Raw genomic sequence first — 16,549 nt, 5'->3', positions numbered from 1 at the left:
TGCCAAAGACCTTTATTATGTTGAACTAATTTCCGCTGCGAAGTTTTGACTTACTTATGTTAAATGATTTTGAAGAATAAATTGTTATTTATTCAGTTTACGAATTTTTAAGAAGTGTAGCATTCCGTTTAAAGTTTATTCACTATGATTTTTTAATTATGAAATTTTTACGTTGGGAAAACGGGGTGTTACAACTTCCACTAAACTCGTAGAATAATCGCAATGCACTCCAACCATCTGTCAACAACGGCCGACTAACTGATTTGTTGAACATGACGTTATGAGTATTCCCATCACCATCTAGCAAGTGCCATTGCTCCGGTAGCTCGTAGAAATATTTAGCAACGAAGAATGGTTGCAGTTCTCCGACATCCTAGAAGTTAGGCAGAAAAAGTTTACGGAATAAGTTTACGGAATCCGTTCATCTTATTTAAATAGTAAAAGATTAAATCATCAAGTGAAACAAACCTGATTTTGTACATGCACTGTGAAGAACGAACATTTAACTTTAGTGGTAAAATTTGGGGGAAACTTCACCTTTAAACGCATATCTTCCTATCACTCTATTTCGGATAGCATTAAGAGTTAGGAGACGATAAAATTTGGTAAACGCATATCTTCCTATAACTTTAGTGGTAAAATTTGGGGGAAACTTCACCTTTAGCAATCGTTAAAAGTTTCTGTACATAAAAATGATGGTAGGAGACGATAATGGTAAGAGATGATAATGGTAGGAGATGGTAATCATTAGGAGTTATGGTGATTTGATTAGCATTAACTACGTTTTCAATGGCCATTATGACATATTTGTATGAGAGAGAAAATGAGTAGTTTGAAACATAGCCTTTGAATCAACGACTGAGATTAGATTAGCAATGAATTTAAATCAACAGCTGAGATTAGATACATGCTTAGGAGGGAAAAAAGCTAGTGATTAGGGCAAACATGCTAGCTAATCAACTCTAGCTTTTATAATAAAGGATAAAATCGGTTAAATATGTTTTTGGTCCCTATAAATATATCAACTTTCCGTTTTAGTCCCTCTAAAATTTTCCTTCAACTTTTAGTCCCTATAAAATTTTCAATCTTCACTTTTGGTCCCTCTTTTAAAGTAAACTCATATGTAGAATTCAAATTATTTAATATAATTTTCCAGAAAAATTCAAAATATTATAAAAATCACTAGAAAAAAATTCAGAATTTTTTAACAAAACATGAATTTAATATGAATTTTTATATTTTTTACGTTAAAAATTCATATTTAATTTGTGTTTTCTTAAAAAATTCTAATTTTTTTTAGGAATTTTTTTTAGAATATTTTACATATTTCTGCACAATTTCATTAAAAAATACAAAAATTAAATCAAAAATAGGGACCAAATATAGTGATTGAAAATTTTATAGGGTCTAAACGTTGAAGGAAAATTTTAGAGGACTAAAACGAAAAGTTGACATATTTATAGGGACCAAAAACATATTAAACCCTTATAAAATTATGTTCATTATTTGATCCAATGATCAAAAATAACTTTCCTATGGTCCCTTTCCCATGTTAAACTCCACCTAATTTGTTATCTACTTACTTTCACGCTGTAACATCATTTTATAGGTCTGATCCTTTTTTTTTTTTTTTGAAGGAAGGTCTGATCCTTCATCACTCTTGTCAAACATCAAAATGTAGAGTTATTTTCATAACACGCTTTAAAAAAATACCATACATCGACATAAAATCTAAATTAAATTACATCATTTGAAATTTGCATGCCAACATTATACTTTTTTGGTACTGTTTCTGCACAGGCAAGACGCAATTTGGACAATTTATAGAGAATTTTCAAATGAAATAAAATTTTGCAGTTCAATTTTTGAATAGGAAAAGTTTTAGAGACACGCTCAATAATACATTAAAAATAAAATCAAGTAACCATATTGTTAGTCTTATATATCAATATCCATACTATATACTATATATGAAATTTTAGGCTGGCTTTTTCATTATTCCACTAATACCCTTCAACAAATTTTTCTATAATATTGTCTTAACATGTGCAATATTGCACATGTTAGTCAAACCGGTGTCATTGAAAACCATTGAACAAATTTTCTTATAATATTGTTATACTCATAAAACCAATAAAATCATTAATTAATGAAACTTTTTGAATATTTTTACAAATATATTCTCATAAAAAACTGTAAAACATTTAAATACACTTTAATATTAAAAAGAGAAATATTAAATGAGGGATAAAAAAGTCTTTTAAACAATAGGCCAAATACCTCTGGCAATCCTTTAAGTTACATGTTCATAACATATTACATTAGTCTTTCAAGTATTTTTTATTATATCAACTCGTCCTTTAAGTTATTGTTTTTTACAAATTGATCCTTTAAGTCATAGAATGTTTACACAGTCATCTATCTTTTCAGCAAACTTCGTTTAAAAGTGCTTATGAGCCATTTAACATTAAGATGGTAGGTCCAAAAGTACCTATAACATCAAACATGATTTCTTATGCACATTTTCTTCTTGTTTTTGAATTCAAGTCTAATTTTACAGATAAATCTTTGATCAACAATGTTATAAATCAAGTAATCGGTTAATTTTGTTTTGTATCAAGACCGAAATAACACACCTATGAGCCCTAGTTTTGAGAGCGGTGAATTTGGACAAATCAATTTAAATTAAACATCCACACAAACACTTTTTGACTGAGTTTGATGAAATTAGGATAATGGTGCAGATATTTTATGACTTATAGACCAATTTGTAACAAAAAAAAAAAAACTTAAAGAACTAACTTGTTATAATAATCTAACCTAAAGGATCACAAATGATATTTGGCCTAAACAATAACTACACCTTAAAAGTTGTAACATTTTCTTATAAATATGACCAAATTTTTTTTTGAAAATTTTCTTATAATAAGGGCCGGAGGGAATATATTGTTGGTTTCATTGAAAAAGATAAGAATTATTATTATAATTTGCTATGTGTGCCTCAAAAAGAGAAAATAATATATGGTTATTTTTTATTTTATTTTTCCTATTCATGTGTGTGCCTCAAAAGTGAGATATTCAACTTGGTATTTTTGATGTAATCAAGAAACTCCGTTGAAGCAAGTTTGTCAATTAAGGTCTGAACAGTTGCTAACATAGTTGCAGCCATCTTCTATTGCTACTGTTAAAGCAAATAAGCAAAGAAGGACTTTAATGGAAATTAAGAAATTTGAGAGATAGTAGTAATTGGCATGAAGGTGCAAAGACTCAAAGAAGATTCGTGTCTGACTGATTAGTACTAGTATTCTTAGTATTAGTACTTGTTTGTTGGGTAAAACACAAAATTAGAAAGCTGGCAAGCAAAGCTCTTGCAATGTTAATTATGTATAGTACGGTTCAAAATATTAATTTGGGTTCGGTTCAATTTGTATGCAACAAAACGGTTAATCGAACCATAACTTCAGTTTGGTTCAGTTCGTCTAAAACCACAAGTGGTTTGACTCAATATTTGCGAACCATTATGATGATTCGATTGCCCACCCCTAATTGTATGTATTTGACAATATTTTTTAAGAATGGTTGGACGTGTCACTCAACTTTTATGTTCTTGGATATTGTTTTATTAGTCTAAAATATTATTTATCCATTACTTTATTAGCTTTTGAAGTTAATAATTTTGCTCATTTGGTAAGTTAATAATTTTATCCAACACACGTTGGCTCAGTTGGTAAGGAACGAGCCACTTCCTTGCAGAAGGTTGTGTGTTCGATTCCCTCTGCCGATGTGAGGGCAGTGTTGGTGGGTGATCTGTAAGTACCTCTATAAGTGCCCTTTGGGCCCGGAGGCGTGCCCTGACCCTGGTGGTGACCGGAGCCGAACCCACCTAAACTTTTATGTTACCAAAAAAAAAAAATTTTTGCTCATTATCGCAACAACCGTTGAATGATCCGAATTTTCTATTAGGAAGATTGTAAAAACCTAATTGTGTAATTGAATTGGGATGATGGAACCGTATGGTGAATTACTTTTTATTGAAGTTAACTAGTTGGCATCCTTTGATCAAAAGTCCTAGATATGCCATTCATCCACACAATGTGCAAGCTCTTTAGAGCACCCACATCCATACCACCCATATGGGTGGTATAAATGGGTCCCACATAATACATTATATTACTTCACACTTTCCAATTATTTAAACCATTCAACTGCATTTTCTAAATATTCATACCACTCCTACAAAACTCTAAAATGGGTCCCATTTATTTTACAATATACTCTAAATGGGTCCCATAAATTAATTACATTGTATTGCTTTTTCATATTTTAATTCTATATAGTATTATTTTATTGCAACTCAACTAAAAGGCACGGTGGTAATGCAATGCTACGATGCCAAGCAATACTACCCAACTTTTATGCCAATTATCCATGGAACCTGACACATTAGCCTTGGTTATTGTGAAGATACTTGCTCAAAACAACCGATAATGGTGCTCTTATAGTAACAATATAATGTAACTATCTTATTTTTATTTTTATTTTGAAGTATAATGTAACAATCTTATGTGTTGCTATAGTTGCTGCATAATGATCACAAACTAAAAGTAATTATATGTATATAAAAATATTGACTATTTTTCAACTAAATTAAAGAATAGATAATACATAAATGATTAATGAAAGACCAAATATATTTTAAGATGTTTGAAGCAGAAATCGAAACTGGTATCAGAAAAGCTATTATAAACGGAATTGACTCATATTTTGGAAATACATGTGGTTTCTTTCTTCAATTGAAGGGTCGAATATTGTTGTCATTGATATTTTTTTGTTATATACTGAATGTACTCAACTTCTCCTAACTACCTGTAATCATATCTTTTGGTCCAGTGAATTTCTTTTAACAAAAAAGGACAAAATTCGTTTTAGAGTACCCGAACAGGCACATCAGGTGCAGCTCTAGTTTCATTACTCATTTCTACAATGACATTTCTCCACGCTGCCCTTTCGTACAAGATAATGAGAACTCCGCACTTCCCTTTCGTACAAGATAATGAGAACTCCTGCACTTCCCTTTACTGATAACTCCGCACTTCCCTTCCCGAACCTTTCTCTTTAGAAATTCCTAAAGAAAGAAAGTGATCAACCTAACCTGTTACCTAAAAGACATGAAAACTATGAATAACAAATCAACAAAATGTCTTTTCTTTTTTTACCTTTAAGGCATCCTTTTGGTCTTCTGATAAATTTTCTGTCTCAATAAGCTTATCAGTAAACTCCTGAAGAATATTGAAAAAACGAGTGTAAGAGGCCTTTGTCTATTATTATTATATTTCCCGTTGCCATTAAAATTTAGCCATAAATATTGAAACACATCAAGAAATGACAAATAAGATTTCCGAGAACTCAATAACACAGTAACATGCAGCCACTTAGAGGCAGCAATTGATGGTAAAAATAACAGGCAGAATAGCATAAACTTCGTGCAGAATAATATACCATGATTCAGAAAAATTGCTATTATTATAAGTTGCAGAAGGATAATAATTTCTAAACTGCAACATCAGGCTGGCTTAATAACACCATAAAGTGAATTCATTACCTCAAGTTCATCTAATTCCCAATCAAATTCAAGGATGGCCTGCAATAAGCAATGCATAAGTTACAAATAGAAAACCAAATATAAAACTAACCCCTCCATCTTGCTGACAAACTGTAAGAAAAAATATCCCAAACAACCCAAAGACTGTCATGTGTCAATCCTATAGGATAAATTTTAAATCATATTTACCGGCTCTGGCTCAACTGATATTTCCAAATAACACCTTAACAACTAAAACATCAAGGATATGATTCCAAAGAAACAAGGTCAAGAAAACAGCCTATGCAATTAGAACATGTCTAGTCTCTCCCAACCTAACCCATGTAACTCCTACTCCCTCACCGTATACACCCTCTGCTGAATCACCCGCCCACTATCTTCCCTACTGCCAACTCAGCAATTAATTAAATAATGGAAACCTTTCACTTTCTCTCTCTTTCCTATGATTCCCAGCATGCACATTGTTTTCCTTTACAACGCCTTAGTGTCCTCTCAGTCTCTAAGACTCTCACACAGCCACATATGATGCTACTGAGTACTGATATGTATATTAGACAGTTACATAAAATACCTGCCAATTTGATTGGAGAGGCTGAGAACTCCTTCTGCTTATTGAAAAGTCACCCGAGATAAAACGTGCAAGAGAAGGTTCAACACCAGATAACTTTTTTGTATAAAGATTATGCTCTTCTGCTCCTGGAAGTCTCATCTGATTGTACTGTGATGGGTAAAATATCTGTTAAAAAGTAAAATAAATTAGACACAGCCAATATCATAAACAAAAACTGCAAAAGACAAAACTACTACCTTCATAGCCAAAAGTTCTTCTTTCATTTGCTTCAACTTATCCTGACATCAATCAACATCCTTGCTTAATTTAATGCACATAACACAAATAGATACACATTAAATATATGTCCTACAGTTATATAACATACCAACTCCTCAGGATGAAACATTCCAATTTGTTTTTGCATGTAATAAGTCCTACCCATTAAACTAACTTCATGTTTGTCTTTAGGCTCATCATATGTCTGCATGACATGAAATACACATAAAGATTCTTCCAACAATACACTAAAGATAAAGATAAAGCTACAAATGAAATACTTACATGTTGGATCATGTGTTTAAGCAGAAATTTTTTATAAATTACTGCTTCTGCATCCATTCCCAAGAACCCCATTTTCTACGCACACAAAAGAAGAATATTATTTCTATACAAATATAAAATAAAAAAATAATAATTAAAACTACCTTATGTTTCCAGTGGTGCACCATGCCATACAGATGATCAGATCCTACTATTGCTACAATACTTTCTCTATGTTTGCCAAGTTGCCAAATGTCATTTATCATTAACCTGTAACAAAATAATCCATTTTAAATATCAATATCTATGTATATATAGAGGGCATACCTAGTTAACAGACTTCAATTAATTATTTTTTTACCTGTTCCTTACATCAACCTTGGCCTTGTCGTTAGCCATCCTTTTGATCTCAAACCTCTAGAAAATAAAAAAAATTCAAAGAGTTTTAGTATTAAGTTACAAAAACTATCTAGCTTATCTTTTACAGTAATTGTAGTAAAACATTACATCATTCGCGCCTGAGTAGTATTTCTCGCCCATTTTTTTGTAAATATCTTCTTCGAACAAACGGCAAGCCTGTAATTAATTAAGTTACAAAATATATTAGAAATGATAGATAATAGTAGATTATATTTAAAATGGTAGAAATGATAAATAAATTCATTTTTTTAAATAAATGTAAGTTATATTTAAAATAGCTTACCTGTTCACTAATATCACCTTGGAACACGTCCAACCCTAAGGCTTTTGCTGTTTTATTAGCTACAGCCATTTCATTCTCTGGCTGTAGAGATTGTTAACAATCGAAAGTTTCAGAGAAAATCATAAACAAAGATGGCTAGAGTTTCCAATATTAGAATTTAGAACAGCCGAGAGTAAACACCCTTCAAAAAATAGTCGAAATTAAACTTCATCAGCAATGAACATACATTTAGATTTGATTCCTCAAAGACTGTATTTGAATAATTAGAATTTAAAACTTGTCTTTGAAACGATGACCAGATCCATTTGAGTCTGCATTACTAATTATGCCCATAATGCTAACTAACCACCTAACTCTGAAACCCAATGATACGAGAGTCTCTAATGCAAACTCAGTTGAAGATATTGGACAGGACTTGAATCATGAAGTGAGTGATACAACAAACCCAGCTCAAGGAAGTGCAATTAGGCCCAATATTGAGAAGTCTAAAAGAAACATTCAGAGGTCCAAGTGGTGGGCAGACTTTGAGAGGCATTTAGAGCTTATAAGAGGACTCGGATTTCTTTATTTTTTAGTTTAGAATTTTGTTCCGCAAATCTCTTTAAGATTTGCTTTGCTTTAGTTCAATTTTCTGTTATGGATTCACCCAAGTTTCTAGGAGTCAGATGCTAGAAAATAGGTAACCACGTAACAACTCCCCTTCTCTTCCATAGACCTGCATCAACTATTGTGAACATATACCAATTTCAAACAACACCCCACCTCCTATTACCAAAACTCCCAAACCCAGGCTCGCTCCGTTCGATGGCACCTACCCCTTTGATCCATGAAGAAGAATGTGATTCTGGTGTATTACTTACAGCCGAACCATCACTATTAGCCGCCCAAACCACCCCCACCTAAACCTACCTCGATTCGATGCATACTTTACCTTTCGTGTTGCCTTAGGAGGATCTATCACACTTACCGGCACCCAAACTGCCACACCTACTACAGCTTCTTCATTTGCACAGTTTTGCAGATTTATGTTAACTAATTCAATTGAATCAGCCCACACCATCGCCCTCCATCGCCTAGACAACACCATACCACTTGAAACTGCATCAACCAACTACTAATTGGATTCACTTAATCAGGACCAAAAAACTAAACAAACTAATAACTGGCAAGAAAATCATGTTTCTCTCACTTATCAGAACTTAATCAAACAGAACCTAAAGGGCTATGGTTTCCAATATTGTATCAAATGGCATAATGTGTCAACATGTTACAAGAGAATATAATAAAAGTTAATGGACTCTTTAACTTAGTATAGTAACCTAAAGGGTTCAATTGTCGAATTAGACGGACACGACAACAACACATATTTTTTCAAATTATTAGTTGTGTCAACGTGTCAGTCATAGTTCAATAACTAACAGAAATAATTAAAGGGGAATTAGTCAGTTTAGTCCTTGAATGGGAAAGGAGTAGTCACTTTAGTCCCTGAATGCAGAGAAGTTGCAAAACAGTCCCTGAATGTAGACTTTGTTGGTCAATTTCAGGGACTAAATTGACTAACGGAGTCTGCATTGAGGGACTAAATTAACTAACAGAGTCTACATTCAAGGACTAAAGTGACTAATCTCCCATAATTAATTAAAATAAAATATTTATTAAAAGGTGAATAATGAATGAGCGAGCGAGCATTACTAACGTACGTCGTTTAAAACGATATCTCTTGTAGAATCGAGTTCAAGATAGACAAGTTGTGGACGTGTAAATGCAATAAGGCTCAGAGCGGCCTTTCTCGACTCTACAGAGTCATGAATTACGGGAAGCAGGTACACATGACACGTCCCCGAATCTGCAGATGACGGACAGTCAAGGATCTCTAGATGTTCGGAGACACCGAGATATCTGAGGTTGAGATGTAGTCTGGACAGCATTCCTGAATTTGACACTTTAGCCAACGATTTCAACATATCTGTGTCAAAGACAAAACTACTTCAAACTCAAACGATGATGAAAGAAATAAACGAAATGAGATTTGTTTGTTTGTTTGTTACAGATTGTGAAGATCAGAAAAAGATAAGAGGGAAGCGAAAGCCAGTCACCGTTTAGTTCGTCTCGTCGTGGAGAAGAGGTTGGGGAAGCGAAAGCGAGTAACTAACCGTTTGGTTTGTTTTGCAAGAAGAGTGTGAGTGTGTGATTTATTTAAATTTTAATTTATATATATATGCTGCAGCATTTTTACTTCTTCTCGTGGCCTTTCTACACCGTTGTTGAGATTTACTTTTGGCCTTCTATTTTAACCCTTTTAAGTTGTTTACTCTCTCTCTCTCACTCCTAAAGACCTTTTTAGGTTCTCTTAAATAAGTGTGTGTATTGATATTTCGATATCATCTTTTAGTTGATTGATATTTTAGTTAAATAATAACACTAAAAGATAATCAATTAAAAGTATCTCTGTAAAAAATAATTGATAAATAAATCTAGTAAATTAATTGAAGAGAAGCTCATATTTATGGATATATATACATTTTTTTATCTGCTCACTTATTCCTCAAATTAATAATAGAAACAGGAAATTAAAATTTATTTTTTATAGATAAGCTAAATGTATAGTATTAGAAGGAAAAAGAAATTAAAATATACTCTCTGTTTTAAAATAGTATTATTTTAGCCAAAAAATTTGTTTTCTGTCATAGGAGTAACATTCAAATATATTTCTCTCATAGCCATTTTATGATATTTTTAATGTATAGAATTGGTGTGTTTAAAACTAAACTGACTTATTTGTAAGATTAATAATGAAACGTATTTTGGCGCTAATTATAAAAAGTTAACGCAATTTAATTTAATTTTTTGGTTGAAGTTGGCGCAATTTTTTTGAACCGAAAATTTAAATGGTTGGCGCATATGATTTTGTTTTTTCGAGCATTGATGTCAAAAGGATACAGGATTGCTTCTTTCCAAAACAAAAACAAAACAAAAAAGTACATGCTTGACTTTTCTTATATATAATTTAAACTTTTTAACATGTAGTCATTTGTAAAAAAAATATTGTCTCAAAATAACCGACAAATTTCATTTTTAATACAATATTAATTACTTTTTTCTAATTATAACTTTAATTAATGTACTACTTTCATTATTTCCAATTCAATATATTTTAATTTGCATTTATGTTAATGGTAAATACATGACAAGAGCACTTAAAATCATTTTTCTCTCTCTTTCACTAATACATTTTTCTTAATAAGTGTGAAATGAGCAAAAAACTCATTTAAATTGAGACAGAAAAAGTGATAATTTTGCACGAAGGTTGTTTTTAAACCGCATCCTAACAAAAAATAATTTAACTTTGTGTCGTATTATAGATATAAATGATCAAGGTTGTTCGCCAGGTCGTGGCTACATAAAAAAAATATGGGCCATTTGTTCGTTAAATGCAACTTTTATGGTAGAATTTGTCCTCTTGTTGCATCACAGTTAGGTTTCTCAACAATGGACTCAAGGATTTTTAAACGATCATTTGGTGCAGCTTGGTGGGTTAGGGGGTCGTTAAAAAAAACAATGTTCGGCCGACTCTTAACATTATTTGACTTTATGTGGTTTGGACTATTTGGAAGGAGAGAAATATATGTTTTTCTAACATAAAGAAGATTATTTAGTTTCTTTATGTGAAAGTGTTAAGTTTAAGTTATTTTGATGGTTGAAATCGAAATTTGTTATTTTGATTTTGATTATCAATTTTGGAGGCCTAACCCCATTTCTTGTATAATTGCTATAAATGAATGTCATATGCACACAAATTAAGGAAGGGAATTTATAGCAATTATACAAGAAATGAGGTTAAAAGTAAGACTATTTTTGTGTACATAAACCTTAACGACATTCATTTTAAAAGAAGGTGTGCATTTTTTATTTGTAGTCACATAAGAACTTTGGCATGTAGTTAATTGAATGCAAAAATAACTCTCCCACATACAGTTAAAACTCTATAAATTAATAATGTCAGGACCGGAGAAATTTATTAATTTAGAGAGTTATTAATTTATCGATAAATTAATAATTATTAATTTAAAGAGTTTTTAAGTAATTATACTGTACATACCAAACAAAAAGGCAAATTAGTATATGCCTCTTAGAATTACGTTGCAGCGAACCTTGGAACTCAACGTAAATTAGTAACTACTGTGATCATATGCATTGGAAATCAATAATTACTTTTGAAGTACAGTAAATGTAAACAAGAGGAACAAATGTGTTCAATGTATTCTTAATATATTTTTTTCAGTTTCTATGAATTATTAATTTATGATTTTCTTGGGACCGAAAATTATAAAGGGATCTCCCGAAAAATTTATTATCTTATTATTTTATCGAGTTTTTCAATTTTTTACATTGGCTCAAGTCGGGATCGGAGAAATTTATTATTTTAAAGAGTTTATTAATTTACCGAGTATTAAATTAAAGAGTTTCTACTGTATTTGAACTTTGTACATGATTAGCTAATCAACCCTTTAATATTTAAACATTGGACATTCACCAGAAATTAACGTGAGAACTGGAAATGTACACAACAAAATGTACAACATTTTTGTATTTTTGGTTGTACTTAAAATACAATATTTATGTCTGAAGCTAGTAAGGTCCCTCCAAAGCCTCCATTGTTATCTAGACTGTTACTCTAGGGCTAGTTTGTATCCTCCACCTTCAGATGAGTCAATATTTAGTCTATTTTTATAGAATATTTAGTATCGTTTTATTTAAATTTAGTTTTATTTTATTTTAATATTATTTCATTTTTGAATATTTTACTTCAAATTGCATATTATTATATTTTAGGAACGAATATATGATGGAATGAGTCTTGGAGCAAAAGAAAGGAGTCTGGAGCTGATTCGGAGCAAAAATACGAAGATTCGGAGACAAAAAATAAGTCTCCCCCAAGTCAGAAGCTTGGCACGGCCCGTGCTAAGGTTGGCACGGCCGTGCCACATCCCAGGAATGCCTTTTGCTGCTTTTGCTTAGGACTTAAGCAACTCTGTTTTAGTTTTACCAAAAAGTCCTTGTAGTTGCTTAGATTTTAAGTCGAATGTAAACTATAAATAGAGTAGCTTGTCATCACAAATATTCATCTTTTGTTTTTGGAATAAAAGTTCATTTTTATTTTATTGTTTGCTTTTATGTTTTTCTTCTTCTTCTTCTCCTCTTTGTCTACAATGAACGTTAGTGAGTAGACTTCTCTTGGGATTGTTGGATAAGTCTAATGACGTAATCCTAATCAAACCAAACCATAAACCTTAATTTTATGTAACCCTAATTTCTAATCTAAATTCACCGTTTTAACATGAATTAACCATTATCAAACTGTGGAAGCGAACGCGGAGGGTTTGATAATTGTTAATTCATCATCTCAAATATCAATTCATAAAGCGAACGCGGAGCTTTGATATTCGAACAAGTGAATTTAGACAAGGATTGTGAAACATGAGAATAGTCTAGCAAACCTTGAGACATATAAAGTTTCGAGCTTCAAGGATTCCAAAGGCAATCACCCATGAGAATAGGTGTGGTTGTTGGAGGAACACACTCACTGACTTCGAAAGAAGCTTTGATAGGCCAAAGAGAAACTTGTCTTTAGAAATTAGATCTAACGTAAAGTTATAAGTTTAAGGGTTTGTTTGTGAAGGATTCGTCATTATGATGAAACAATAATCCCAAGGCTCTTTTATTTTATTATTTTTATTTTCTTTTAATTAAACAAAAATACAACTTTCTACCTTTTAAACTTTCAATCTAATCATTGTTAAAAGTTAATTGAATTCATAACTCCATGTCGGAACGATATCTTTTTATTACTACATCGGTAAACCATACACTTGCGGATTTACTCATCAGGTATGACTATAGCCATGGCCCCATCTGATTAATGAATTCATCTAAAAGGGCAAATTAAAGTTGTTAGCTTAGCATGATGGTTAAGTTAATCAATTTAAGTCTAGGTTTTACATGCTAATTAAGCATTTCTTGAGTCAACTACCACATATGTTCTAACAACAAAGTACATGCTATAAATATACAATATCACCCAACAATTGCTGGATAATATGCTTAACAACTAATTTGCAACAATTGTAAAAAAAAAAAAAAAACTATTTTGTAACGCTACAGTATATATGAGGGTGTAGGGGTGTTCAAAACCGAACCAACCCAATAGAAAAACCGCAAATCAAACCAATTCAAACCGAAACCGCAAAAAACCGCACTTGGTTCGGATGAATTCGGATGACTTTTGCATTGAACCGCGCGGTTCGGTTCGGTTTGCATCTTAGCAACCGAACCAAACCAAACCAAACCGCAAGAATAATGAATATTACTTAAATATGTACTAGCCCAATTACATAGCTCAAGAATAATCTCTTTTGATTCAATTTTTCCTTTGTTGCACCATCAGGTTCGATTCTAATTCCTTTCCATTTCTTTCAATTCATTTCCAGTGATGAATTTGTTTCCTTTACTTCCCAATAATTTGTTTCATGCTTATGTTTCTTCTTAACTTTACCTATTTTGATATAAGTTTTACTTAATATTTTATCATATAAACAGCAAAATAAAATGTCCTATGTTTATTTTGTAACAAGTTGGCAATATTAGAATTAATGTAATATTTTTTTTATCTCGCGATAAACCGCACAAACCGAACCAATCCGAACCGCATTGGTTTGGTTTGGATGACTTTTTAAAAATCAACTGAACCGAACCAAACCAAACCGCATGCTTTTTTAACTCGCGGTTTGGATGACTTTTATGCTCAAACCGAACCAAACCTCACCGCGAACACCCCTATGAGTGTGCATGTGACAACATCCTTCTAAATAGGCATATATAAATGGTATAGAATAGAACTAAATTGCTTAAAAGGGTTGAATTCAATCAACTCTTGTAGTCAATAATCTAAATACACATATATAGTATATGAATACATACTGATTAAAAAAAAAGGGTATATGAATACATAGTTAATATCAGAATTATGATATGTCATCTTAAAGTGTACAAGGGCCTTTGTATGCAGCACGCTTTAAAGAGAAAAAGAAAAGAAATCAAAACTCAGTTGCAATATTTTGGTGTAACACAATTTTCCTTTTGGGTACTTTTTTAAATCTTTAGCTACACAGGTATCATTATCGTGCAGCGTGCTTTGTAACATTTGATCATTTTTTCTGCAACCAATATCGCAAACAGAGGCATCGAAGCCAAAAGGAATCAGCAACATATATACTTAAAAGGAATCAGCAACATATATACTTTAATTGAGACAACATTAATTAAAATAAGAAAAGTAAAAGCAACTATTTTATACATCAAAGAGGAAAACAGAGTGAGGTACTACACATTAGGAAGGAAGAAAAACCAGGAACACCAATTGAGCATGCCTACGTGGACAGATTGCTTGCTTAATCTTATACATACCCCTTGCACATGGGACTATATGAAAGTAATTTTTTTTTATGTTGTCGAATAATGTTTTATCTATGGTTAGTTATATGTTGTTGAATTAAGTTGTTTTAGTATGATTTAAATAATATATATTATTTAAATTTTCATTATGTTTTACTTTACACCAAAGATGTTATTTTAAACGCTAAAATAATCTGAATTCAACTCAATTTTATCGGGTGTAAGTACAATTCAGATTATATAATCCAAATTCAACTAGGGTGTAAGTGCAATTCAGATTATATAATCTGAATTCATTCATCGTACGATTCTTTTGTATGGTCCACATTACATCAACAGTTTATGTGGTCCAGGACGCCAAAAAACCTCTTTAAATAAGTGTTTTCGATTTTCATTATCATTTCCAGCAAAACACACAAACACACCAAATAAACCATGAAATTTTTTGTCATTGGGCTGAGGATCTTTCTCATGCTGTCACAAATAGATAGCTCTCTATTTGACAACATGATGAAGATCTTCAGCATGTTGTCAAAAATATATAGATAGATCTTGCTACCTTGATTTATTTGCTGCAAAACACAAAAGAAAAAAATTTGAATACCAAGAGGTTGCTATGAGCTAGATCTTGTTGCCTTGGCGATATAAATATCTCAGTTGGCAAGGCAACATGATCTAACTTAAAAATCGTTATGTTGACCTGGCAAGGCACCTTTTCTTTCATCGTTATGTTGAAGATCTGATTCCGAAGAGGTTCTTATGAACTCGATCTTGTTGACCTGCTAATAGAAGAAACACCTTTTCTTTCATCGTTATGTTGAAGATCAGATTCAGAAGAGGTTCTTATGAACTAGATCCAGTTGACCTGCCAATAGAAATCTGCCAGTTGGCAGACCTGCATGATCGAGTTCATAAACACCTATTCGAACACCATCGTAGAATATTATGTTGTTTATGTTGTTTTAAGTTGTTTACTTGTTTTTTTTAATGCATTTTTTACATTTTTTTAAGTTATCTTCCATAAAAATCCTCCAAAAACACAGTCTAGTTCACTTTGGATTATATAATCCAATTTTTTGTCTAATTCGGATTATATAATCCGAATACACTTAGTTTTTTTTTATACGGTTGTGTTTCACCAAAGGTTTGGATGGTTAGTGGAGTGTTTAATGCATTTTTTTAAAGTTGGACGGTGGAACACGTTTTATTTGACAGTAGTTATGATGTAGGACTTGTTTTAGGCTATAAATAGGCTTGCATCTTCAACAAATCCCTTCATTCTTTAGTTCACCTCTTTTCCTACTTTTTCTTCATCATTTTTTAGTTTTTAGAAGTGTTTATAGTGTCATGGTCATTGTTGACCGTACATATACTCCCTGCAATTGCTTTGCAGCTTATGCGGGGATTATACGATGGTTAACAGAGACCTTTGACATCAAACCAAACACAAAAAATCACAGTTCGTAAAAATGCTAACAATCTGGTCGGATTATATAATCTGAACCAGAGGTATTTTGGTATTTTTGCAGGACAAGTGAGAATAGCATAGGATGGAAGAAGTAATACCCAAGATACATGATGCGACCAGGCCCATTGTTGTTGTGCCATTGTGGGGTTCAACAACAAATGTTCTCACACTTAATTTGCTGAAAATTGCTTTTTCAGACATAGAATACTTCCTATTGACACATGGAAATGA

The 16,549-nt window shown here is 32.0% G+C and overlaps 1 protein-coding gene across 2 annotated transcripts; it reads right to left on the bottom strand.

The window, feature by feature from the left end:
- Positions 1–4,723: 4,723 nt before the first annotated feature.
- LOC146943640 (uncharacterized) lies at positions 4,724–9,592 on the bottom strand. Of its 2 annotated transcripts, XM_085741918.1 has the most exons (13): positions 9,495–9,592; positions 9,099–9,364; positions 7,399–7,479; positions 7,203–7,271; positions 7,057–7,112; positions 6,860–6,965; positions 6,717–6,791; positions 6,541–6,636; positions 6,410–6,451; positions 6,174–6,338; positions 5,603–5,641; positions 5,217–5,279; positions 4,724–5,125 (listed from the first exon to the last, which is right to left on the bottom strand). In XM_085741918.1, the coding sequence occupies exons 2-13, from the start codon at positions 9,360–9,362 to the stop codon at positions 4,979–4,981; spliced, it is 1,203 nt and encodes a 400-aa protein (XP_085598044.1). In that variant the 5' UTR covers positions 9,363–9,364; positions 9,495–9,592; the 3' UTR covers positions 4,724–4,978. The 2 variants fall into 2 exon arrangements, with proteins under 2 accessions (XP_085598044.1, XP_085598045.1); XM_085741919.1 differs by lacking the exon at positions 9,495–9,592 and having other exon boundaries at positions 9,099–9,426.
- Between the last annotated feature and the right edge of the window lie 6,957 nt (positions 9,593–16,549).

The sequence above is a fragment of the Medicago sativa genome, chromosome 2 (genome assembly GCF_051527215.1).
Source record: "Medicago sativa cultivar Bolivia chromosome 2, Bolivia_mono, whole genome shotgun sequence".
Lineage (NCBI taxonomy): Eukaryota > Viridiplantae > Streptophyta > Magnoliopsida > Fabales > Fabaceae > Medicago > Medicago sativa.
The sequence above is the reverse complement of the archived record's forward strand: the minus strand, read 5'-3'. Positions and strand labels throughout refer to the sequence as shown.